The 27,596-nt window shown below is 45.6% G+C and overlaps 1 protein-coding gene across 7 annotated transcripts in view; it reads left to right on the plus strand.

Moving 5' to 3' along the window:
• GRM5 (glutamate metabotropic receptor 5) overlaps window positions 1-27,596 on the plus strand; it is a 634,815-nt gene that overhangs the window by 14,064 nt on the left and 593,155 nt on the right. For all 7 annotated transcript variants that reach the window (XM_063951395.1, XM_063951398.1, XM_063951400.1 and 4 more), the window contains exon 2: window positions 7,242-8,102. In XM_063951395.1, coding sequence (XP_063807465.1) covers window positions 7,424-8,102 — 679 coding nt within the window. In that variant the 5' untranslated portion in view covers window positions 7,242-7,423. The remainder of the gene's footprint in view (window positions 1-7,241; window positions 8,103-27,596) is intronic.

The following is a 27,596-nucleotide window of genomic DNA, read 5'->3' on the forward strand; positions in this document are numbered from 1 at the left end:
GCATGGCATTTAATCCAATCAGCCTCCAAACAGCTGATTGGAAGACTCTCTGTTAAAAGCACTCCCAGGACTCCTCACAGACGCCGGTGATAGCTTCCTGTTTGCCTGATTCTGCTGCAGAGAGAGTTCCCAGTCCCGGTCTGTTCGTTTGTTCCTGTTCTCAGTGATCCAGTACTCGGAAGTTACCATCTGTTCCTGGAGTCTGACCGAGCACCTTTAACATCTGGTGGTGTTCGTGAGTCGCGGCGCAGCCGTGTGTTGCGGCTTGTCCGCTACTATTTATTATTGTGTTTATTTTGAGTTCTGGAGCTTTGCGGAGGTTTCCGCTTCCACAAGATCCACTCTGGTGTCCAGCGGTGCCGGATAGGAGTGTCGGATCCGTGGATCCTTGGTTGTCCTTTTCCCTGGCGGCTAGTCCGCACATACCTTTTGATTTAGTTAAGTTAGCTTGTAACCCCTGGCTTGGTTGCTTAGTCAGAGGGCCCCTTGTTATCACCCTGTCTCGGACTTCCCCTTGTCTCCCATTAAGACCTGCGGGGGCATCGGGGTTGGGCAGACATAATCCGCCCTTCGAACGCGGCTGCCATGGGCTCAAGCAACCATAGTCTCGCAGGGGATTTCTGATAACACGGGCGAGACAACGGAGTTAGGGCGCCAGGGGTTACTAGGCTCTCCAGCTCCCACAACCTGTATTTCATTCCTGTACTCAGATCTCTGCCATAAGATCTTCTCCAGTCTGGAGTACAGGAATCGTAACATTATCACCGGCCAGACAAAAGAAAAAATTTCAACAGGAGTTAATTTTTTCACTTATCCAGTAGGGAGAATTTTGTCGGCCTCATGAATCCCACCGGTGTTGGGCCAAATCCTGGCCAGTTTTTGGTTAGTCAGATTCAGGAACTTACCCAGATGGTTCAGGATCTGTCCCTCCGGGTGAGCTCACAGGAAGATCTGTTACGGACTTCCCCGAGGGTCATCCCTGAACCAAAAATGCATCTGCCTGACCGTTTTTCTGGGGATAGAAAACAGTTTTTTAATTTTAAAGAGTCTTGTAAACTGTATTTTCGTTTAAGACCAGTTTCCTCAGGTACGGAGGCTCAGCGGGTTGGAATTATAATTTCTCTGCTTCAGGGGGATCCTCAGACCTGGGCTTTTGGTTTAAAGACAGACGATCCGGCCTTATCGTCTGTAGACGCTTTTTTGAAATCTTTAGGGCTATTGTATGACGACCCTGATAGAGAGGCATCCGCAGAAAGTCAGTTGCGTGCTCTAAGACAGGGTAGGAATCCTGCAGAGAATTATTGTACGGAGTTTCGCCGTTGGTCGAACGACTGTGGCTGGAATGATCCTGCCCTGCGCAGTCAGTTTCGCCTCGGCTTATCTGAATCTATAAAAGACAGCCTCCTTCAGTATCCCGCTCCTGAGAACCTTGATAAACTCATGGAGCTCTCTATTAAAATAGATCGTCGGCTCAGAGAGCGGAGGACTGAGAAAGGGGCATCTGTAGTTTCTTTTCCCTGTGTTTCTTCCGTTCCGATAGACATGGAGGAGCCTATGCAGATTGGTCTCTCCAAATTGTCTCCGGAAGAAAGAACCAGGAGGCAAAATTCTGGTCTGTGTTTGTACTGCGGAGGTAAGGGACATTTTGCCCGTAGTTGCCCAAACAAGTCGGGAAACTTCCTGACCAAGTGAATAGTGAGGGGGTTCACTTTGGTCTACAGCTCATCTCCTCAAATAATTCACTATTGGTTCCTGCTAAAGTTTCTTATGACAGCCTCTGTTCCTCGGTCTCTGCTTTTGTGGACAGTGGAGCTGCAGGAAACTTTATGGACTTAACATGGGCCAAGGCCTTAGGTATTCCTCAGTTAACCTTAAGTAGGTGTATCACCATGCATGGTTTAGATGGGAGTCCCTTATCCAATGGGGTTATTTCTTTATGTACACCTCCTGTTTTGCTCTCGGTGGGAGCTCTACATTCTGAAAAGATTGAGTTTTTTCTTACCCATTGTCCAGCAGTTCCTGTGGTTCTGGGTCACCCTTGGCTGGCCTTTCATAATCCCATCATAGATTGGCAGTCTGGGGAGATTCTACAATGGAGTACCATCTGTGATAAAGAATGTATTACACTTCCTATCCGAGTAGCTGCTGCCAGGTCCGCACATATTCCTGGAGAGTACCAAGATTTTTTGGATGTGTTTTCCAAGGGCAATGCGGATATTTTGCCTCCCCATAGGCCTTATGATTGTACCATTGAGTTAATTCCTGGTGCCACGTTGCCTAAAGGAAGGTTATATGCATTGTCTGGTCCTGAAACTGTGGCCATGAATGAGTATGTGAAAGAAAGTCTTGAGAAAGGGTTTATCAGGCCATCTAAATCCCCTTTAAGTGCAGGTTTTTTCTTCGTAGAGAAGAAGGATGGTTCCCTCAGACCCTGCATTGACTTTCGAGCCCTGAATAAAATCTCAGTAAAGAATACTTACCCTCTGCCTCTGATCTCTGTCCTCTTTGATCAGCTACGTTCGGCTGTTATTTTTTCTAAGATTGACCTGAGAGGAGCATATAATCTCATTAGAATCAGATCGGGGGATGAGTGGAAAACGGCATTCAGTACTCAATCAGGTCACTATGAGTATCTGGTCATGCCTTTCGGCCTATCTAACGCTCCGGCAGTCTTTCAGGATCTCATTAATGATGTGCTCCGTGAGTTTCTGGGAAGATTCGTTGTGGTCTATTTAGACGACATTTTGATTTATTCTGACTCTATAGAACAACATGTTACCCAGGTGCGTCGGGTACTTAAGAAATTACGTGAAAATCACTTGTATGCCAAACCGGAGAAGTGTGAATTTCACGTCACGGAGGTATCCTTTTTAGGGTACATTATTTCCCCTCGGGGATTCCGAATGGAACCTAAGAAGCTCCAAGCCATCCTGAGTTGGGCGCAACCCACCAACTTAAAAGCAATTCAGCGCTTTTTAGGGTTTGCGAACTACTACAGAAGGTTTATTCACTCTTTCTCTGACATAGTTGCTCCCATTGTGGCACTCACTAAGAAGGGAGCAGATCCTACCAATTGGTCATGTGAAGCTAAAGTATCTTTTCAGGCCTTGAAACAAGCCTTTGTCTCAGCCCCTGTCCTTAGACATCCCAACCCAGAATTGCCTTTCATCGTTGAGGTAGATGCCTCGGAGGTTGGTGTAGGGGCTATCCTTTCTCAGAAGGATCCAGATTCCCTTGAGTTACATCCTTGTGCCTTTATGTCCAGGAAATTCTCATCTGCTGAATCCAACTACGATGTTGGTAATCGGGAGTTGCTGGCTATTAAATGGGCTTTTGAGGAGTGGAGACATTGGCTTGAAGGAGCGACCCATACCATTTCTGTTTTGACAGATCACAAAAATCTTCAATACATTGAATCAGCTAAGCGACTGAATGCCCGACAGGCTCGTTGGGCTTTATTTTTCACTCGTTTCAAATTCATTATCACCTTCAGACCTGGTTCCAAGAATACCAAGGCAGATGCCCTCTCACGCAGTTTTCTTCCCGCTCAAGACAACAGTCCTGTTACTCTCATACTTCCGCCTTCAGTCATTCAGGCAGGTCTCACACAGGATGTTTTTTCTCAATTGAAGCTGCTTCAACATCAAGCTCCGGGAAATACTCCTGCTGGTCGTCTTTTTGTTCCTGAGTTTTTGAGAGCAACTGTTTTGGAGGAATTTCATGATAGCAAAGTTGCAGGGCATCTGGGAGTCGCTAAAACTTTTGAATTGGTATCCCGCTCAGTGTGGTGGCCTGGTCTTTCTAAAGACATTAAAGAGTTTGTTTTTTCGTGTCAGGTCTGTGCACAGCATAAAGTTCCCCGTTCTTTGCCTATTGGTCAACTTATGCCATTGAATGTTCCTCTTAGACCATGGTCGCATATCTCCATGGATTTTGTGGTGGATCTCCCTCTGTCAGCTGGATGCACAGTCATATGGGTGGTAGTGGACCGTTTTAGTAAGATGGCTCATTTTATTGGTCTTCCCCGATTGCCATCTGCCCAGGGATTGGCAGTCTTGTTCCTCCGTCATGTTTTCAGACTCCATGGGTTACCCACTGATATTGTTTCTGACAGGGGTCCACAATTCATTGCACAGTTTTGGAAGTCTTTTTGTGCTTCGTTAAAAATGAAATTATCATTAACCTCCGGTTATCATCCACAATCAAATGGACAGACTGAGCGAGTGAACCAATCCTTAAAACAATATTTGCGTTTGTACTCGGCCAAACTCCAAAATGACTGGTCTGAGTTTCTTCCATTGGCAGAGTTTGCTTATAATAATGCCTGTCATTCCTCCACCAATGTGTCTCCATTTTTTGCAGTTTTTGGTTTCCACCCCAGAGCTAATTCATTTTTCCAACATTCCTCTGTCTCCTCTCTGGCCCTGACCTCTCATCTTAAACTTATTTGGAAAAAAGTGCACATAGCTCTCAGAAAAGCAGCTTTCAAGGAAAAAGATTTTTCGGACAGGTTCCGGCGGCCGTGCACTTTTAGAGTAGGAGACAGGGTGTGGCTGTCGACTCGCAATATCAAACTTCGACAAACCTCAGCCAGATTGGGTCCTAGATTTATTGGACCATTTCTCATTATCAAAAAAGTCAATCCAGTTGCTTTCCGGTTACAGCTACCAAAAACGTTACGAATCGGAAATACCTTCCATTGCTCTTTGCTCAAACCATATGTTTCATCTAGCAGATTTCCTCGTAAAAAACCTCAGGGGAGATCACCAGTTAATGTACAGGGTCAGCAGGAGTTCGTGGTTGAGAAGGTTCTCGATTCCAAGCTGTCCCGGGGTCGGCTTTATTTTTTGGTGCATTGGAAAGGTTATGGTCCTGAGGAAAGGTCGTGGGTCCTAGATGAGGACCTTCATGCCCCAAGGCTCAAAAGGGCATTTTTTCAAGAATTTCCTCAGAAACCCGGATTTAGGGGTTCCTTGACCCCTCCTCAAGGGGGGGGTACTGTTAGGCGCCGAGGGTCCGCTCGTCAGTGCGGCCGGCGCCTAGCAACGGGGACGCCACTGTCGGATCGTGTTCCCCGTTGCTGGGTCTAAGTTTATATCATCACTGGTTTCCTGGCTGTGTAGCATGCAGCTGCACGGCATGTTGTAATTATCACTCATCTGTTTCCCTGGCCATGCAGCTTGTCAGCTGCATGGCATTTAATCCAATCAGCCTCCAAACAGCTGATTGGAAGACTCTCTGTTAAAAGCACTCCCAGGACTCCTCACAGACGCCGGTGATAGCTTCCTGTTTGCCTGATTCTGCTGCAGAGAGAGTTCCCAGTCCCGGTCTGTTCGTTTGTTCCTGTTCTCAGTGATCCAGTACTCGGAAGTTACCATCTGTTCCTGGAGTCTGACCGAGCACCTTTAACATCTGGTGGTGTTCGTGAGTCGCGGCGCAGCCGTGTGTTGCGGCTTGTCCGCTACTATTTATTATTGTGTTTATTTTGAGTTCTGGAGCTTTGCGGAGGTTTCCGCTTCCACAAGATCCACTCTGGTGTCCAGCGGTGCCGGATAGGAGTGTCGGATCCGTGGATCCTTGGTTGTCCTTTTCCCTGGCGGCTAGTCCGCACATACCTTTTGATTTAGTTAAGTTAGCTTGTAACCCCTGGCTTGGTTGCTTAGTCAGAGGGCCCCTTGTTATCACCCTGTCTCGGACTTCCCCTTGTCTCCCATTAAGACCTGCGGGGGCATCGGGGTTGGGCAGACATAATCCGCCCTTCGAACGCGGCTGCCATGGGCTCAAGCAACCATAGTCTCGCAGGGGATTTCTGATAACACGGGCGAGACAACGGAGTTAGGGCGCCAGGGGTTACTAGGCTCTCCAGCTCCCACAACCTGTATTTCATTCCTGTACTCAGATCTCTGCCATAAGATCTTCTCCAGTCTGGAGTACAGGAATCGTAACAGCCGCTGTCTGTATTCTGACTGTCGGCATCCCGAGCACCTGCATAGCAGAACCAACCAAAATTAGTGGTTGATAAATGCATAATAGCAAAGTTTTTATTGTAAATAAAACAATTTCAAACATGGATTTGCTGTATTTTACACACATGAATAAGTAATAATAAATATTAGATAGATGGATGGACGGACAGACAGGCAGAGACAGACAAACAGATAGTTGTACCCTCTTCACTTTGTATTCTCTACATACTTATGCTACTTGCACATTGCAATTATGAATATGTGAAACTCTTTACTTGTTTGTAGTAGTCTGTACTTGTGTGACTTACTGTCAGGTTTATTCTCCTTGTGGGGTACTAAGGGACCTTGCTCAAAACACATGTGCAAACCATATGCGTGTCGGCCCATGCCACGTTGACCATTTGAACTTGTCAACTTTTTGTACCTGTCGTCCTATTCCAGTGTCAACCTTTCATACGTTGACATTTTATCCATGTTGACCTAATGCATTTACTGTAGATTATACGGTGTCAACCTATTGATTGTCGACCTGTACATTGTAGATCTATAGTCCGGATCTTCCTCTAGTCATGGACGAGTTTACTTTGTACCTTTTTCCCGGTAACGCATCTTATTCACATCGCTATGTGAATAAGATGCACGAGAAGACTCTGCTGATTAAAATGATATGCAGCATGCCTATATTCTGTGTGCGGCTGCATCTGTGTCTGCATATGAAATGCTACATTACAGTGTTTTCCAGGATTTTTGGCAAAAAAAGACACCCGACCTTAGCAGAGTCAACATCTTGCGGTGCATGGCACATTGAGACTAGATGGTTCCTTTTCTCTTAACTGCTCAATGACACTCACTTCCGCAAATGCCCCCCTAAGCCATGTATGTCATTTATATTCAAAGCCAATGTACATAATTCCCCATTATATATAAAATAAATCTGCAGAACTAGCTCATTTTATTGAAATGCGGAGTTAGAGTCTAAAAAAACAAACAAACAAACAAAAATATTGAATCAAATCTCTATAATGGATGATGGTGACCTTCACATTTTTCCTATCTATAATAAAACGTATACAGGATTCTAAATTTAATTATTTGTTTATTACATTGTTGATCAGCTTTACCTTCTCGTGAATTCCATATATCATATTCCAAGGCTCCAATGTTATAGAGGTTTTGCAATGATTTTACCATATATACGTATTGTAGGAACGGTTTAGTGTGAGTTTGTACGGTTACAATGTACATTTGAATGTTTTTCTGTTGTTTCCACTTTAGGGTATGAAAGTACGGTGGAACTGTAAAGGTCTCCTTAGATGGTCTGTTGTCCACAAACATCGGTTATTCAATGGTGGGAAATAGTGCGTTGGAGAGACATCAAACACGGAGTAGAAGACTAAAAGAGTTGAAGCCTTTTCTTTCCACCATGCTGTCTTATCCAGCCTAAATTGTATCCTAAAATGCTACTTTATATTTTTTTTATGCTTCTGCTGTTAAAGAAAGATGGATCTGGGAATGTTGGGCTTATGGCGTCGGCACAAACAAATGAAAGAAGGGTGGTGGCCCACATGCCAGGAGACATCATCATTGGGGCGTTGTTTTCAGTTCACCACCAACCGACTGTCGAAAAGGTCCACGAGAGGAAATGTGGGGAAATTAGAGAGCAATACGGCATACAAAGAGTGGAAGCCATGCTCCACACGCTCGACAGAGTCAACGCAGACCCAAATCTGTTGCCGAACATAACTCTTGGATGTGAGATACGAGATTCCTGCTGGCATTCTGCAGTGGCTTTGGAACAAAGTATAGAGTTTATACGAGACTCGCTGATTTCCTCGGAAGAAGAGGAAGGTTTAGTCCGTTGTGTCGATGGATCGTCTTCGTCTAACCAGCCGAAGAAGCCAATTGTTGGAGTTATCGGACCCGGATCCAGCTCTGTAGCAATTCAAGTTCAGAATTTATTGCAGCTTTTCAATATACCTCAAATTGCCTACTCTGCAACAAGTATGGACCTGAGTGACAAAACCCTGTACAAGTATTTCATGAGAGTGGTACCGTCTGATGCTCAACAGGCAAGAGCCATGGTGGATATTGTCAAAAGGTACAACTGGACCTACGTTTCTGCAGTGCACACTGAAGGTAAGACCTTCTACACAGAAAACATTAAATGATGGTGACTTAGGGGGAGATGTACTGTATCAAATCTTCTGACCATGACAGGAGGAGAAGTTTCCTGTAGCAACCAATACGTTTCTAACTATCATTTATCAAACGTCCTTAAAATGATAACTAGAAGCTGATTGGTTTTCCTGAGCAACATTTTAGAATGTCCTTTTCAGAAGGATTGATTCATCTTCCCCTAAATAGTAGACGGGCAAATTATACAATTAACTCAATAAAGATTGTGTTGCTTTCCAAATGTGGAGATTCCCGCAAAGGACTTTCCATTAATGTGTTATTTTGGAGCAGGAAGTTTATGTTTGAAAAGTGAAATTTAATTTGCTTATATATAACATTTTCAAAAACTATATTTTATTTTACGACAATTTTTTTCTTTCTTATGATGAATTGTGCAGTTTTCAGAAGTCTAGTGCACAAGCATTAAATCAACTAAGCAAAACATGTAACTGCTATAGTTCCTGGTTTAGTTTTATGCTGATTTATATACAATTAACATATCAGACAATTGGTTTGTTCTTCCTTGGGAACAGCCACTAAAACAGTGTAAGGTGCTTTCCACGAGTATGAGACACATGGTCGACAGTGTCTAGGGCGACACCCATTAGGTCAACACCTATTGGTCGACAGTGGCTAGGTCGACACTCGAAATAGGTTGACACAACCATTAGGTCGACATGAGTTTTTCATGTTTTTTTGGTGTCGTTTTCTTCGTAAAGTGACCAGGAACCCCAATTAGTGCACCGTGTCCCTTCGCATGGCGAGCGAGTTTCTGGCAAGGTGCCTCGCTCTGCTACTGCTGCACTCGCCACAGGTTACCGTCCCCAATCATAGTCCACGTGGATTGTAAAGTATGAAAAAGTTCAAAAAAAGAAAAAAATGTGAAAAACTCATGTCGACCTTGCTCATGTTGACCTAATGGTCGTGTCGACGTATTTCTAGTGTCGACCTATTCACTGTCGACCAATGGATGTCGACCTAGTGGGTGTCGATCTAAGTGGTGTCGACCCAGAGTCCGGATACCCTTTCCACAGTCACATCCATTAATTGTAAGTTCTGCGATTTCATTATTTTGGGAAATGACACCTAACTGCTCTAGGGAGGTCATTCCGACCCGATTGCACGCTGCAGTTGATCGCAGCACAACGATCGGGTCGGAACTGCACATGCGCCAGCGCGCAGTGTGCCAGCGCATGCCAGACGGCCGAAGGCCGTTGTTACCTAGCGATCGCCTCTGCCTGATTGACAGGCAGAGGCGTTGACCGGGCGGGAGGGGGCAGCACGGCGGCGTATAGCAGCCGTTTTCGGGGCGCGGTCCGGCCAATGCAGGCATGGCCGGACCGTGCGGGGGGACGGGCTGCAGCGGCTGCGTGACGTCACACGCAGCCACTGCGACCCGGGCCAGCGACTGGCCGGGAGTTACTCTTCAAGTACAAAAGCATTGCCGCTGTGCGATGATTTTGTACTTGTGTGGGGGGCGGACTGACATGCGGGGCGGACTAGCCCTGTGCTGGGCGTCCCCCCGCATGTCAGGGAAGATGATCGCAGCTGTGCTAAATTTAGCACAGCTACGATCAACTCGGAATGACCCCCTAGATACAATCTCAACCCAACGCACAGATCACAATACAGCACTACTAGGGTACAAAAAATAGGGTGTGCTATAACTAGTCAATATTCAGAATGTCAACACCACTATGCCGATAGGTTCTGTATGTCAACAGTCACATGTTAGGTCGACCTACACTTAGGTTGTTGCCCGGTCGACGGGCGATAATGCTAGCGACCGTGGGCACCGCAAATCGGGCATACACACTGAGCGATAGTATGTGTGCCCATATCGTCAGCATCTGTAGTGAAGGAAGGAGCAAAATATCACTCCGGCCTTCATTCTATCGCTTAATGCGTACCCAGCACCTGATGTGTTGGCCCACAAGAGTATGGCCTCCAATGTAAGCGATGAAGCGCCTGAGTTTGCAACACCCCCAGCATATTGTAAATCAATGGGGCAAATGTATTAACCTGTAGAAGACATAAGGAAGTGATAAACCAGTGATGAAGCAGTGTTAAGTGCAAGGTGATAATGCACCAGCCAATCAGCTCCTAACTGTTAATTTACATATTGGAGCTGATTGGCTGGTGCCATTATCACCTTGCACATATCACTGGTTTATCACTTCCTTATGCCGTCTCCAGGTTAATACATTTGCCTGTTTGAGATACGTATTTGTATCCTGATAATGGAGTAAACGTTTACTCAACAAAACGGTGCTTCAATATTATCTTGTGCCTTGTACGGAGTGCACGCTCTCATGAGAATTGCGGTGGAACTGTGGACCGTATTTTAGCTGAGGTTGATAAACACTGAATGGCGAGAGGAAAGCTGTTTCCATGGCAACAACATCCTTGGTTTGAGTAACTATTCCACAAAGTGTGGTAAACAACTCCTGAACATTGTTCTGTTGCTGATCTGCAGTTTATTATTATACTTTATTTTTTTTTAAATCACCAACATTGCAGTACGGAAGGGCGATAATAAGCAGAAAATTATTGTATACAGAGATATCACTCTGTTTTGTAATCATGAGTCAAGGGGTGAAGGCCTTTCCTGTTATGTGGCTGGAAATAAATGATACAAAAAGTACATGTCCCTGTATGGATTAATGGGCCAGTCATGTAGAAACTTCTAGATGTGGTAATGGCTCCTCAGCTATATATTAATGTAAATGTTAGTGCGCAGTGCTGCTGGGCTGTATTAATGGTGAATCAATAAATGATTGTCCAGACTAGATGCAGTTTTCCGAAGAAAAAAAAAGTTGAGTTTTTTTGCTAAATTGAGCTGATGTCGTTTTGGGAACTTCGGGGGAGATGAATCAAGTAGTTTGAAGAGTGGTGAGGTGGAATAAGTGGACCAGTGGAGAGGTTGCCCACATCAACCAATCAGCTTTCAGGTAGCATTTATCAAGTACATGCTATAAAATGAAAGGTAGAAGATAATTAGTTGCTATGGGTAACGTCTTCATTGGTCCACTTCTCCACTTTTTACACTGCTTGGTAAACATCCCCCACAGTGCGGCTAATATCAACATCAGCTCTGATCCAGAATGCTAGCCCTCCAACAGATAGATGGAGCTTACTGTATGTACATAATGAAATAACAGTGGATAGAGTGGGGGACTGCGGTACCAGTCATACAGGATTTATGGCAGAACTAACAACAGGTCAAGAACATGTCAATCAAATAACACCATGCAACAATTTTATCTTCATGTTCTTCCTTCAGTATCTGACCACTGTAGATTGTGTGTTTGTATAGTTTGTGGAGCCGTAGGTATGCTCCTTAGCTGTGTCGGACTGACCATCTGGCATTTTTGGCAAATGCTGAAAGGGCCCATGGCCAGTCCAGCCACCTGAAAACCTGGTGGCCGGCACGCAGAGAGATGGGGGCAATGATCCCATGACCCTGACTCATGTCATGCCGCCATGAGAATTGTTTTCCCCTATACTTACCTTCTTACCAGATGTCTCCTCTGGGAGAAAACCAGAAGATAGATGTTGCTGACTGGAGGTGGGGGCGGAGCCAAGCCCTTTGCATCATTTGGCTCCACATCCTCACTGGGAATGGGGCGGAGCGGGTGTGGGCCAATATGACATGATTTGCATAGAAATGCATCATATTAGCCCCGACCCCTCATACCTGACCCACGAACCACGTCATTATCCTTCCGGTAGTGCCCACTTAGTTAGGAAGTGAGCAAATGATGGCAGGGCAGCCTACTCTTCCGGGTGTGCAGGGGACTGCCCACAAATTTGCGGGTCTCCCACAACTTATGGGAGAGTAGCCATTGCAGTTTCTACACAATCATACAGTAGGACCTGTCCATTTATGGTCAATACATAACCTTTGGTCACCATTTTAAGTGTTTATTTAAAAAAAGTTTTGGTTAGCAAAATATCTTATTACATGTATAATTGATAGTTTGATGCATCTATTAAAGAGTGAAAATGTCAATACTTACTGTATACCACAGAAGAGCGAAATAAGTAAAATGGACATTTATAGCGTTGGAAAGTGGATTGATTATCGGTTGAATCTTTTGCCAATCTTCCCAGCTTGATTGGCTCTTGATGGAATGTCCTTGTGTTAGCAGAACATGGTTTAGCTTTCAAATTGGGAAGAAAGCTTTTTACTTTAGTGAACATAGAAACAAGAGAGCGTGGCACACCCTACAACCATTGGAATTATCATAAACTGAACCATACATCATATCCGAGGTTCTTGGCATAAAATTGGCCAATATTATGAGCCTGTCCACCAATCGACAAGGTGACCTCATCGGACAGGTCCCTAAGATTATAGGGGTTTGCCTTTGGGGCACAGGGCTCCCCCAAACCACCCCAGCCAAACCCCCCACCCCCCAGAGCACCACAGAAATAAAGGTTAGCAGTGAAAATCAGAGTGTTAGGTAAGTGAAAGTAGCTGGTGAGTGTTAGAAAGAGGACAGCAGTAAAATATCAGGGTGTTAAAAAGGTGACTTTAGCTGACCAATGTTAAAAGTATTCAAAAAGTGAAAGATGTGTGAAAAATGTTACATAAATAAAACACAAACACAGAGTGATATATACGTGTTAAAAATAAATGTAAGATGGTGAAAAACATACTTTTTCACATTATTTCATTAAAAAAAGTTACTAAATCTGCCCTTTAGTGTTCTTGTTTTTTAATGCGACACCTCTATCCCTTTTTTAACAGTGTGAAAGATTTGATTTCAGGAGCCCTTTCCTAAACTTTCTGCCCCCCCCCCCCCCCCCCCCCCCCCGGACCACCTTTACTACTGTGTACTGTATATTGTAGTACCATCATGACTGGCAGCAGCCATGGCACTTCTACTTTGTTGCTACTCCTGCTCTTTTATCGACTGATCGGGATCCATAAAGTTTCAGTGCATATATTTATATGTTAGCTTGTTACATGCTAATTATGCCTTTTTCATGGGCTGGCACATACACTTTAACATCAAGCATTTGGAGACTCAGACTCCATAACTAAACATAGCTCTCTCTGACGTGGGTGCACACAATACACACCAGGTACAGTACCTCACAATTGTAAATACAATGCAATATGACATGACGTTGCACATGTGTTATTATAGCACAGCATGACTCCTGCTATTATCTCCTCTGTGTTTTAGATAGGGATATTTGTGAGTCTACAAAGATTTGTGTGAAGTAATGTAATGTATTTAGGAAAGGGTGACGCAATAAGTAATGAAGAGGCGTAACTGCTGAACTGACACAGGAAGCATTATTTCGCTGTGAGGATGAGAGTACTATGCTTAATTAAAAATGTAATATTTGGCAATGTTTTCTTGAATGATTTTTTAATTAAGGTTATAATTGTACAGATTAGTAATTAGCCTCTCATTAAGCAAGTTACATTGTAGCATGAGTACAGTAAAACACTCCACTTCAAGTGGATAACGGTACTGCAGTATTGTGTTCGCCAAAATGAGCGAAACACCCACACCACACCATATGTCCTGGAGCTCTGATATTCTAAGGGTGCATCTTTTCCCCTGGAACATGATCTGCCTGTGTTTATCTCTCTCTATATATATACTGTACTGTATATTTACCTGACCTACCATGCCTATTAAAATGCTTTGGATGAGCACATGGCTCAGCACAGGACAAAGAAAACATCACCAGCGAAGGGGTTTATATTAATGTTATCTTCTTTAATTCTTTACTTTGCAATCCTTACTCTATGTTGTAAATTTTAGATAGATGAGAAAAGTACATTTAGTAGAAATATCTCTAGTTTTGTTATGCTAGTAACCAGTGACATCAATGCAGTACTTTGTGTAGACGGGTGAACCAATATTCTTGAGGATGCAAGCTATTAATTCACCAGGACTAATGACATTAAGGCACTTTAGGAACAATTATGAAAACTGTTCCCTGCTTACTTGTCATGAAAAGTGAGTAATACCCTTAGCAGCCAATAACATTTGCTTTCATTTCTGCATGTACAAAACTGCAGTTACTGTACAACTACTATTAACTTCTGTTATGTCTACACACCTCAGTTGGCTGCAATGTGTGTGTTATATAGGTATGTTATTGCTATTGGTTTATAGCAACAGGTACAGACTGAGTATTCCTTGAGTGACTCTACAGGAGGGACAGTAGATGGTGCTGTTTCCTAAGTTATCACCTTGTAGACTCTCTTTACTGTGTGACTGTACTCTGTAATAACTTCCTCCTGGTAATCCTACTGATAATCCTTCATGTTTTGTAATGTTATGAATTTATACATGTACTGGTCACAGTAAAGTTTTTCTTTCTAAAACCGCTGTAAGACATAGAGAGAAGCCAGGGTTTTTGCAACTAAACTGCTCGGGTCTCGTGTACGGTTTGTCTGAACATGTTCCTGGGTCGGCTCCCCTGCTCTTGACCAAGGTAGAGCAGTCTGAATGGTGCAAGACAGGGATTTTACTCCCATGTGCCAAAAGAAGCCTCTGATTGGCCGGTTGGGGATTCCTGGAGTGGGGATGGCCATCGGTGGGTTATCAATCAATGGTCACCATCGATGGTATCATTGATGGGTAACCTTGATGGTGTAAAACCACCTGTAAGGGAAACATCGATGGTCTGACCCATCAATGGTCACCCCTGCATTCCTGTAAAATGAACTGTGGGCCAATCAGAGCCCAGGGACGTGGCTTCCAGGGTGTCAGGGGCGGGGCTAAGCTCTGTGCCAAGAGACTTTGAGGTGAAAATAAAAAATAATTTGGTAGCACTGAACCATTGATGGCGGGAAACCATCTATTTCTTCCCCATCAATGGTAAAAGTATTCGACATTGGTCATAGACAATCAATGATTTGGAATCATTGATGGTCGATGGCCATCCCTATCCAGGAGGGGGACGGGGCTGTCTGGAAGGGCGCGGGTGTCCTGCTGCAGTGTATTAAAGCAGCCGGTGCACCCTAGCTACATGAGAGTGACGTGTGTGTGTGTGTGTGTGTGTGTGTATGACATGTATGTTTGTATAATTTGTGAGTGTGTATGACATGTATGTGTGTGAATGACATGTATGTGTGTGTGTATGAGTGTGCCATTTGTGAGTGTGTGTATGACATGTATGTGTGTGTATAGGTGTGACATGTGTAAATGACATGTAAATGACATGTACAGTATGTGTGTTTATGAGTGTATTGTGTGTATGAGAGCAACATGCATGTGTGTATGACATGTATGTGTGTGTATGAGTGTGTTGTGTGTGTTTATGACATGCGTGTGTGTGTATGAGTGTGTCATGTGCGTGTATGACATGTATGTGTGTATGAGTGTGTCGTGTGTGTTTATTATATGTATGTGTGTGTGTTTATGAGTGTGTCATGTGTGTGTATGACATGTATGTGTGTGTATTAGTGTGTCATATTTGAGTGTGTGCGTGTGCATGTGTGTATGTGTGTATGACGTGTGTGTATGACATGGATGTGTGTGTATGACATGTATGAGTGTGTGTGTGTATGGCATGTATGAGTGTGCGTGTGTGTATGACATGTATGTGTGTGTATGATATGTATGAGTGTGTGTGTATGACATGTATGTGTGTGTATGATATGTATGAGTGTGTGTGTGTATGACATGTATGTGTGTGTATGATGTGTGTGTGTATGACATGTATGAGTGTGTGTATGAGATGTATGTGTGTGTATGACATGTGTGTATGACATTTATGAGTGTGTGTGTGTGTGTGTATGACATGTATGTGTGTGTATTAGTGTGTCATATTTGAGTGTGTGTGCGTGTGCATGTGTGTATGACATGTATGTGTGTATGACATGTATGTGTGTGTGTGTGTGTATGTATGACATGTATGAGTGTGTGTGTATGGCATGTATGAGTGTGTGTGTGTGTGTGTGTGTGTGTGTGTGTATGACATGTATGTGTGTGTATGACATGTATGAGTGTGTGTGTGTGTATGACATGTATGTGTGTGTATGATGTGTGTGTGTGTGTGTGTGTGTGTGTATGTATGACGTGTGTGTGTGTGTGTGTGTGTGTGTGTGTGTGTCTGTGTGTCTGTGTGTATGACATGCATGAGTGTGTGTCTGAGATGTATGTGTGTGTATGACATGTATGAGTATGTGTGTATGACATGTATGAGTGTGTCATGTGAGTGTGTGTATGAGATGTATGTGTGTGTATATGAGTATGACATGAGAGCAGCCTGGCAGTCCTGGCTTGTAGAATGCCAGAGCAGACCAGGCTTTTGTCTGTGAGGGGACGACCCAAGAATTTCCTTGGTCTCAGGTGTAGTGTGGAAGGGGGCAGCCAGCAAAACCCTGAGTTTTTTCTGAGGTGAAAATCCTGGGTCTGAGCTGGGAAATTCCCGGGTCGTATGTCTGGTATTAGTGGGTAACTTCCACTCTGATGGAATAAAAATATAAAATAAGAAAAACTATGAACAACATCAGAGTTCCTTAATATTCATCTGCTACATCCAGAATTTCTCATTTTACTGTGCTGGAACTTGCTGAGTATCTTTCTTGAGCTTTACTTTTTCCATTTATCCTAATGTTCCTTTATTTTTTACGATCGTCTATTCTACAGTATATCTCAGTCCTGGTGCTCCTAGCAACTGGTGATATATCACCAACACCAGGTCCCTCCTACGTATCTCCTACAAATAATCCTAATTCAGTACATTACAACATAACAATCCTTTAAATGTGGCCTTTAATCCCATATGCAGCTAGACGCAGGGTCGTTTTAAGAGAGGTAGGAGACCGTGTGCAGTCTCCGTCCTTGTAATCACGCACCATAGAGGGGAGCCACCAATGTACTGGTATTACTATTTCATTTAATAACATTCACCTTTATGCTAACAGGGACTTGACCTTTCCATAATATATAAGTAGTCACAGCAGCGATATATGAATAGATTATATGGAAGAAGTAACTATTACCCAATTAGCAGCAGGTAGAAAGGTTGATATCTCCGTTTTTCTGGGTGCAGAGTGACAAACACACTGCAAAATGTGGCCTTAAGTCTACTCCATCTGTACAGCGCACTAGAGTTTTTGGGCCCATCCTCAGATATAAATGCACAGAGAGTCGCGTAAATTCTGTGCAGATATCTTACCTGTGGGGTGCAGCACAGCCAGCGTCCGTCTCAGGCTACAAGACCGAAGCGGAGAAAACTCTATCAAGATGACAGGTGGATGAAAAAGTAATCACCCTGCGTTATATTCCGCACAACTGGAAACTGCCCGCAGGCTGATACAGAAAAGATTAAAGGACCTGACTTAAACCATCTATTAACTTGTCCTCTGATGTGGGTCGGTATCCTGTGTATGGGATGTAGTTATGTGACCGGCTATGTATAATATAAGCTTATGTACAGCTACAACACTGCGCCATTTGTCCTTCATAGTGTGGGGGTTAGCTCTACCCCAAATACCATTGTGTGCTGGTGATTTTTAGTCCAGTCATTAGGCAGATGGCACTGCGGCGGGGGTTGGACGTGTGGACAACATGAAGTACTGCGGTCTGAAGAAGGTAGCCATCTCCTATATAATAGCCCAGATCTGTGACTTTGTGACTCATTTGCTAACGCTGGGCGGAGTCACAACACTGGGCGGAGTTAGTCAAATGAGTCACAGATCTGGGCAAATCTATAGGAGACTAGGAGCAGAAGCAGATAGTATGGGCATGGCACAGGCAGGTGTGCATACCTCCCAGCTTTCTTCAGGCAGACAGGGGTGCATACCTCCCAGCTTTCTTCAGGCAGAAGGAGGGACACACACATGGCGAAAAGGGGGCGTGGCAAACAAAAGGGGGCGTTGCTTCACGGGAGGGCCCCCATTTTCGTCAGCGAGGGGGCATGCCCAGCGCTCTGTGAGCTGCTGGCATGCCTCCAAAGGCGGATTATGAGTCCGGGGGGCCCAGGGCACTTGAGACAGGGGAGCCCTATCTCATTGCTGTGCCTGCTGTGGGTTGGGGGCGTGGCCTAATCGCGGCCCGCGTGGCCACGCCCCCTTATGCAAATTCCGGGATTTTTTTTTTTTTTATGGAATTTTGGCCCCTCAGGTAGGGCTAAATCCAGAGGAGGTGGTCGGTCGCTCCCCCCTACACACCTGCACAGGCAAAAGAAAGCAGGGAGACTGCTGCCTCCCTGCAAGACCACAGACCTGCCAACACGCAGCAGCGTATGCTGACTATAGCTCAATGCTGCCGCTGTTGCTGGCAGGACGGGGGAGCTTCTGAGCTGGGACAGAGCTACTCCAGCCGGGGGGCCCCCTAAAACTGTGGGGCCCATGGTACGTACCCCCTGCCCCCCCCCCCCTTAATCCAGCTCTGCTGCCGGAACCCCGGGACAGTTGGGAGGTATGGGGGTGTGTGAGGGGGTATGCCGTACAGACAGACGGGCACCGGCTCACTGTGTGCTTGACCCCCCACATCAGCATACTCAGCAGGGTCTGTCTGGCGCGGAGGAGCGTCACTTTCTAGCACACTCCACGCTTCTTAGCTGCAGTTTTGTAGGGCACCTGCCGCTGTGCAGTTTCCGTACTGCCTCTGTTATCTCCAGCCCCGGAAACCCCACCGCTAGCTGCAGCGCTGCCGCACGCAGTGAGGTGCGCCCAGCTCCTTCACACACTTTAGCCAGCGGGTAGCGCTGCAGAAGTCCGAGCTGCTTGCAGGCTCCGACCCCCTCCTCCCTCCAGCTGCAGCGTCTCCTGGGAGCTAACCAGTCACTCCCAGTCTCCCCTTACCACAGTGCCCGGCAGCCGCGTGCATGCTATGACCCCATCCTCCCTCCAGTCGTAGCATCTCCTGGGGGCTAACCAGTCACTCCCAGTCTCCCCTTACCACAGTGCCTGGCAGCTGCGCGAGGTCTGCAGTATGTGACTGAGAGGGGGGAGGGATGCTGACGGGCAGAGGAAGCAGGACTCCAGCCTGAGAGAATCAGCCATGCCAAGTCTCCATCAGCAGCAGATCCCAACAGGTTGGAGTGGAACAGCAGCAGCCAGCAGCAGTGACTCCGGTAAGACACATCTGTCTGTCACCCCTGGCCTTGCCCTGTCACCCTTATCCTGGCCCTTTCACCCTTATGCTGGCCCTGTCACCCCTGTCCTGGTCCTGCCGCCCCTACCCTGGCCCTGTCACCCCTATCCTGTCCCTGTCATTTCTGTCCTAGCCCCGTCGCCCCTGTCCTGGCCCGGTCGCCCCTGTCCTGGCCCCGTCACGCCTGTCCTGGCCCCGTCACCTCTGTCCTGGCCCAGTCACCCCTGTCCTGGCCCCGTCACCCCTGTCCTGGCCCCGTCACCCCTGTTCTGACACTGTCACCCCTGTCCTGGCCCCCGTCACCCCTGTCCTGGCCCTGTCACCCCTGTTCTGACACTGTCACCCCTGTCCTGGCCCCGTCACTCCTGTTCTGACCCTGTCACTCCTGTCCTGGCCATGTTACTGCATGCCCTCCAACTACCTTTTTGGCAGGTACAGTACCCGCAGCGCCTCCAGACCCCCACTCAATGCACCACACCTCCGCACCTTCCCCTCCACCACATGCGGCACTCCACCCCTCCCCCACACGCTGTGCCTCCAGACCCCCTACACCACCCGTGGCTCCCACTCCTATGCCCCTCCACCACCCATAGCACCTCCAGACCCCCTCCACCATCCACCCCCCATATATGTCTCCCCCCACACCTGCCCCCCTCCACCCACAGCATCTGCAGTCCCCCCCTCCCCAACCCCTCCCCCACCCATGGCACCCCCGCACCTGACGCGCCTCCGGACACCCTGCCCAATCCGCCGCATCACCCGTACCTGCCCCTCCCCTACCCACGGTGCCTCCAGACCCCCTACCCCACCCCTGGCACCCCCACCCCTTCCCATCCTACAGCACCTACGGAACCCTTCACCCATCCGCAACATCCCCGCACCTGCCCCTCTCCCACCTGTGGCACCCCTGCCACTCCCCCACCTACAGTGCCTCCGGACCCCTCCCCCATCTGCAGCCCCCACTCCTCTGCCCCTCCCCCACCCGCAGCACCTCCTGACCCTTCCCCATCCGGGCCCCCCTTCCCCCCGCTTCCGCCCCCCATCCACCCGCAGCATCTACAGACACGCTCCCCCATCCGCAGTCCCCCCCGCACCCGCTACATTCTGTACATCGTGCCCTGCAGGTGCTGTTCACGCCGTTGCAAGGGGCTGCGCCTCCTTCACCATCGCACGCCCTTTCATTGTGCAATATTTAACCACTAACAAAGAAATGCAGGTAATACTCCATATAATACAAATATTGAACCCCAGAAAGGTATGCAAGGGTTAAGGGGGCATAGCCCCTTGCGACGGTGTGAAGAGCGCCCGTAGGGCGCGATGAAGCACCTAGTTAGATAATATAATGATGATCAGGCCCGGCGCTACCCGCTCAGCAAAGGGATGCAGTGCAGGTAGGCGCCAGGTAGGAGAGGCGCTCTACCTGCCCTGCATCCCCGCTGCTCAGCTGCTGCGCCGCCTGTCCCCCTGCTGCTGCCGGCTACTGTGCCTGTCACACTGACAGGCAGCGGCGCCGGCAGCTAGTATCCTCCTCCTCTCCCTCCCCTGTTACAGCAGAAGTGTTCTGCCAAAAGGGGAGGAGCTACATATAGATGAGGGGCGGAGCTTCACATGGCTTAAGGGGGCGGAGCTACACGGGACCAGGCTGCTACAGTACAGATCCTGCCTGCCAGACAGCTCGGAAAGTGAATGAAAAGTGAGTGATAGAAAGTGTGTGTGTGTGTGTGTGTGTGTGTGTGTGTGCTTCTATACTGTGTAACTGTATGTGTATGTATGTGCGTGTGTGGGCCAGTGACGGAACTAGTGCCAGTGCAATACACCGGAGCCCAACACCATGTGGGGGCCATTACCAGCGGCATTACAATGAGTGAGATTGACTCATGACATGCCAAAAGTCAGGCCAGCAGCGAGTCTTAAAGTATGTTTGTTTCTGTTCTGAAAATTTAAAAAATGTGACTCCCGGGCACACTCATTCAGTCTCTCCCCCCCTCTCCATCTTTCTCTCCCTTTCCTTCTGTCTCCATCTCCCTTTCACTCTCTCTCCCCCTACCCCTGTGTCTCTCTCTTTCTCCATCTCCATTCCTCTCTCTCATCTTTCCTCTCCCTTTCCATCTGTCTCCCTCTCTCTTCCCCTCTCCCTTTTGTAACCCTGATTTAGGGTTTAAACAACACTTATACTGAGGTAGTTATAATATGGTGACTAAAATGGAGTATAAGCATATATATTATTCATATAAAAGTTAATGGATGTTGTAATACTGTATGCATGTTTTGAGGTAAATAATACAGTTCACATATATGTAATTGTATGTACATTGATGTAAATGTAGTGGTGAATACAATGAAGGCTTATTTTATGGTTTCACAGTGTATCTAAAGGGTTAATGTCCTTGTGCTCCTAACTGTCAATCACCTAGTGGGGTGATTGCCAGTGGGCGGGGCATCACCTCAGAGTGGGTCATGTGACTACTAGAGAGGGGTGGAGAGGTGCTGTGAGTGTAGCTGAGGGAGAGACTGCATATCCCTTGGTGAGAGGACATAGTTTTTTGCTGCTCCGGCCGTCGCCCGCATTAGAGCTGAGCGGTATACATTGTGGCGGCCGGAGGGTGCTTAGTGTGTGTAGCCAGAACAGGGCTTCCTTACTGTAAAGGTGGTGACAGCAGCATTGAGACTCAGCACTGTTCATAGAACCCAAGATCAGCGCTAGTCAACTCACCCAGCAGTATTGGAAGGGCACATCTGTGACAGGGAGACAGAGAGGGTTCCTTCCTACCTATTACCGGCACAGACTCTGACAGCCACAACAAAGAAGCCAGGACCAGCAGCAGAGGCTCCATTCTGTGTGGCTGTAAGTGTAAGGGAGGAGTCAGGGGAGTGTCTGCAGGAGGAGGAGACTGAGCAGCAGCAGAGGCTCCATTCTGTGTGGCTGTCAGTGTAAGGGAGGAGTCAGGGGAGTGTCTGCAGGAGAAGGAGACTGAGCAGCAGCAGAGGCTCCATTCTGTGTGGCTGTAAGTGTAAGGGAGGAGTCGGGGGAGCATCCTGCAGCAGCATCATTAGATCGTAGAAGTGTGAGTGTATAATCCAGCCATTTATATTACACCTACACTAAGCACAGCAAGCCATAGGTGACTATTGTACATAGTCAATTTCATATTGGGACTAAGGACTCCAGGGCTAGGCCGCAATAATGGCTATTAAGCAGGAGGATAGTAATGGGTCACAGTAGTCAGAGTGACCTATAATTACAGTTCCATGTATGGCTTAATCATAGTGCTAAGGAGAAGGTAGAAAGCACTGGGTATATATATGTAACAGGAGGAGTGGAGTGAAACTTGAACTGTTTAACGCTTCATAAATAGTTTTAAAACTCCCCCATATATCAGCATCACATCAGTCAAAGGAGAGCCAGAGACATTGTTCCGCAGCGCTAAATAGAAAGTAACACCCTAAAGCTGCCACCTAATGTGTGTATTTATGCCCCTGAATTAGCAGAATTAGAGTCAAGGACATTAAAGGTAGCCATACTACAGTGACATTGGATGGATGTTAAAGCCTCTTAGCCACAAAGGATTAGACTATCATCCCGATTCAAGGACTAGCTTGTGGCACTTTAATACAACTGTGTTATATGTATATTCGTGAACCCGTAAGAAGGACTGACACGTAAGAGACTATTAGTTTTAAAGTTAAAGGATTTGAGCTCGCTGTTACTATGATAAGAGAAACCATCTCTTGCAGATATATTTAATATAGACTCATCCTAAGAGACAACAATAATTTGAGGCATACAGGAATCGAAAAGCTATATATGCTCTGAAATATAGAAAGCATCAGCTACTTCAAATGGACACAAGGACGCAGCATAACAAAGGTTTATCATACCAGCTTCTTAGGAGTTTAGTTTAATACTGGACAACTACAGTAACATTTTTACTGAGGAAAGGATACAGATTCCTTGGTAATCAACTGTTGATGTTACTATCTATGAGCTAAATAGATACTTTCTGTTATCTGCCAAGGAGGAACTATAAGTAACCTTATAGGAGAAAGTAATCGCTACCATATGTAGACTGAGCCAAACATCTTTCTCTTTAACTGAAGGGAGAACTGATAGTTGATACTAAAACATAGTGTCAGACATTCTGTATTAACTGCTGTTATTTTTAGGAAGTTTATGGGCCCTTATAGCGCACTATCATATTAAGAGTACCCGGGTCACTCTAACACCTAAGGGTGTCTTGAAAAGAAAAAGGATTTGTTGTATTGCATGCAGGTACTGTGTATAGACCTAATTGACAGGGGGTTAGCATGGATTAATGACTTAAAGGGGAATGTGTAATTGATGAAATGTTAATGTATACTTAATCCATTTGGTACTGGTCATTAAAGTGTTATACTTTCCATGTGTGTCTGGTCCGTCTGGAAGTTGATCTGAAGATCCTGGAAGAAAGAGACAGGTATATTAGATAATATATCTATGATATAAGGGAATCATCCCCTAAGGATAGAGATCAGGCTTACTCAAGCAAGCCTTAACGGTAGTTAAATACTACACATAGCTTGAGTGGAGGCACAGCTATTAGGTAACCATCCCTTAATAGAATACATAGACAGCTCTCGTTCAAGGTATTGAGGGTAGGGTTACATTTGGAGGCACCGCGTGAGATAGAAGTTACACTCAGGCCCTGTTACACCACAGGTGTCAGCTGCCATTAATTATTATTGATAAAGTCCTCACATCCCTAAAAATAAAATACAAATATGGGAAAGAAGCAAAGGAACAGGGAGAAGGTTGGACATAAAGCCATTGCTGTATCAGTTGGGAGAGTTGAAGCCAATAGAGAATGTAAAAGTATGGACAAACAAGAGTACCATAAGGGACCAGGCTTAAAGGAAGAGGTGACATGCAAGTTTGTGGGAACTTTTGTAAATAACCTAGGTGTGAAAAATGAAAAAATATTAGATGTCCCTGTAGAGTTGGAGAAGAGAAAGAAAAAATCAAAGGACAAGAAAGTCAGACTTGATCCCCACCTAAAGGATAGTGAGGGAGGTGTTAGTGACAACCTTGCTCATACTTTGGTCGCTAACATGGATTATGGAATGAAAGGAGATAAGAATGTTCTACCACTGAAAGAGAGAGTTCCAGGGGAAGTGAAGATAGATGTAGGTATACAGAAATTAGAAACTGTGCTAAAGCAAATAGCTGAGGATTATAAGAAACATGGACAATTAGTATTAGCTCTGCCAAAAGATCAACAGAAGGACCTGCTTTCCCTGTTTCCAACTTCCATTGAGGAACCAACAAGAAGAGATAGCCCAGTGGATCTACAGACCCCGATAGAGGTGATAAGACATATAGCACTGGACAGGTCTAAACATATTTATCAGTTGTTGGAGGTTCTAGATGAAACCCGATGGAAGCTAAAAGAAGAACAGATGTTTAACACCAAAATTGATGAGAGGAACAAAGAGCTTGAAAGAGAACTTTGGTTTATACAGAGAGAGATGGAAACCATGGCATCTGATGAAAGACAAACCAGAGTGGATCAGGAGCAACAAAAGTTGATAATGTACCAGCAGCAGGAAGACAATATTCATTCTCTGGAATCAAAAATAACTGAGTTGTCTGAATTATTGGATGTGGGTAAAGAAACTGAAAAGGAGGATCATATTTGTCTGAATGAAATGAAAGAAAGACTGTCTCAGCTAGAATCTGAGAATAAAATACTCAAGGATGCCAACTTCCTAAACAACTGTCCTGAAGACCGTATCCATGAATTTTCTATGCGACCGGATACTAAGGACATAGCATTACAGACTGAGGTAGTGGATGGTATATTGCTGAGACAATCTTCTATGAATAAAGTTGATAGTAAAGGGACACAGTATATGTCTCTTAAAATGACTGGCACAGTAATATGGTTCCATGTGAAGAAAGGCTATGGCTTCATTAAAAGGCATGACACCGGAGAAGACATATTTGTACATTGGACATCCATAACGAAGAATAACCCCCTAAAACTGTTGTACAGTGTAGGAGATGGAGAGAAAGTAGAATTTGAAGTGTTGGAAGGGGAAAAGGGTGTACATGCAGCAAATGTGACTGGCATAGGTGGAGTGCCAGTGAAAGGGAGTCGATTTGCTCCAAACCGACGAGGATCATACAGTTATTGTTATCAACCACGAGAAAAAGCGGTTGATGAAAGAAGTGCATATTCAGAACAAAGGCAAGGGAGAGATCCAGCTCCATGTCATCCTTCTACAACCTTACATTACCGACCTCTCTCGAGATTCATTGGTAGAGTAAATCAGTACCAGGATCAAGAAACGGAAAATTCAGATGCTAAAGACTTGATAACTTTAGAAGCTTCGTCAGAGAAAGAAACTAGTCTCAGTGACAATCGTAGTGAGGTACATGATAACTTTACCCTAGCACAATCTCTTAAATCTTCCATCCGAAGTCCAGTACTAAAAGAAGTCAATAAATCAGGTGTAGAAGAGCAAGGGAAACCAGCACGATCAGAGAACACTATCCCTGGGAGGCATGAAGGCTATGTAGTTCCATCCCTCCCTATTTGGCCAACAGTTAAAATGGTTGAGATGAGGTGGCTTGCTAATGGATGTGAATGAATATATACTATTTTAGCATAGTGAGTAAGGTAGATGGTGCATTGGCACCTAAAGATGTTAAACAGTGACAATGCACCAGGGGGAGAAATGTAACCCTGATTTAGGGTTTAAACAACACTTATACTGAGGTAGTTATAATATGGTGACTAAAATGGAGTATAAGCATATATATTATTCATATAAAAGTTAATGGATGTTGTAATACTGTATGCATGTTTTGAAGTAAATAATACAGTTCACATATATGTAATTGTATGTACATTGATGTAAATGTAGTGGTGAATACAATGAAGGCTTATTTTATGGTTTCACAGTGTATCTAAAGGGTTAATGTCCTTGTGCTCCTAACTGTCAATCACCTAGTGGGGTGATTGCCAGTGGGCGGGGCATCACCTCAGAGTGGGTCATGTGACTACTAGAGAGGGGTGGAGAGGTGCTGTGAGTGTAGCTGAGGGAGAGACTGCATATCCCTTGGTGAGAGGACATAGTTTTTTGCTGCTCCGGCCGTCGCCCGCATTAGAGCTGAGCGGTATACATTGCGGCGGCCGGAGGGGGCTTAGTGTGTGTAGCCAGAACAGGGCTTCCTTACTGTAAAGGTGGTGACAGCAGCATTGAGACTCAGAACTGTTCATAGAACCCAAGATCAGCGCTAGTCAACTCACCCAGCAGTATTGGAAGGGCACATCTGTGACAGGGAGACAGAGAGGGTTCCTTCCTACCTATTACCGGCACAGACTCTGACAGCCACAACAAAGAAGCCAGGACCAGCAGCAGAGGCTCCATTCTGTGTGGCTGTAAGTGTAAGGGAGGAGTCAGGGGAGTGTCTGCAGGAGGAGGAGACTGAGCAGCAGCAGAGGCTCCATTCTGTGTGGCTGTCAGTGTAAGGGAGGAGTCAGGGGAGTGTCTGCAGGAGGAGGAGACTGAGCAGCAGCAGAGGCTCCATTCTGTGTGGCTGTAAGTGTAAGGGAGGAGTCGGGGGAGCATCCTGCAGCAGCATCATTAGATCGTAGAAGTGTGAGTGTATAATCCAGCCATTTATATTACACCTACACTAAGCACAGCAAGCCATAGGTGACTATTGTACATAGTCAATTTCATATTGGGACTAAGGACTCCAGGGCTAGGCCGCAATAATGGCTATTAAGCAGGAGGATAGTAATGGATCACAGTAGTCAGAGTGACCTATAATTACAGTTCCATGTATGGCTTAATCATAGTGCTAAGGAGAAGGTAGAAAGCACTGGGTATATATATGTAACAGGAGGAGTGGAGTGAAACTTGAACTGTTTAACGCTTCATAAATAGTTTTAAAACTCCCCCATATATCAGCATCACATCAGTCAAAGGAGAGCCAGAGACATTGTTCCGCAGCGCTAAATAGAAAGTAACACCCTAAAGCTGCCACCTAATGTGTGTATTTATGCCCCTGAATTAGCAGAATTAGAGTCAAGGACATTAAAGGTAGCCATACTACAGTGACATTGGATGGATGTTAAAGCCTCTTAGCCACAAAGGATTAGACTATCATCCCGATTCAAGGACTAGCTTGTGGCACTTTAATACAACTGTGTTATATGTATATTCGTGAACCCGTAAGAAGGACTGACACGTAAGAGACTATTAGTTTTAAAGTTAAAGGATTTGAGCTCGCTGTGACTATGATAAGAGAAACCATCTCTTGCAGATATATTTAATATAGACTCATCCTAAGAGACAACAATAATTTGAGGCATACAGGAATCGAAAA

Source organism: Pseudophryne corroboree, chromosome 2 (genome assembly GCF_028390025.1).
Source record: "Pseudophryne corroboree isolate aPseCor3 chromosome 2, aPseCor3.hap2, whole genome shotgun sequence".
Taxonomy (NCBI): Eukaryota; Metazoa; Chordata; class Amphibia; order Anura; family Myobatrachidae; genus Pseudophryne; species Pseudophryne corroboree.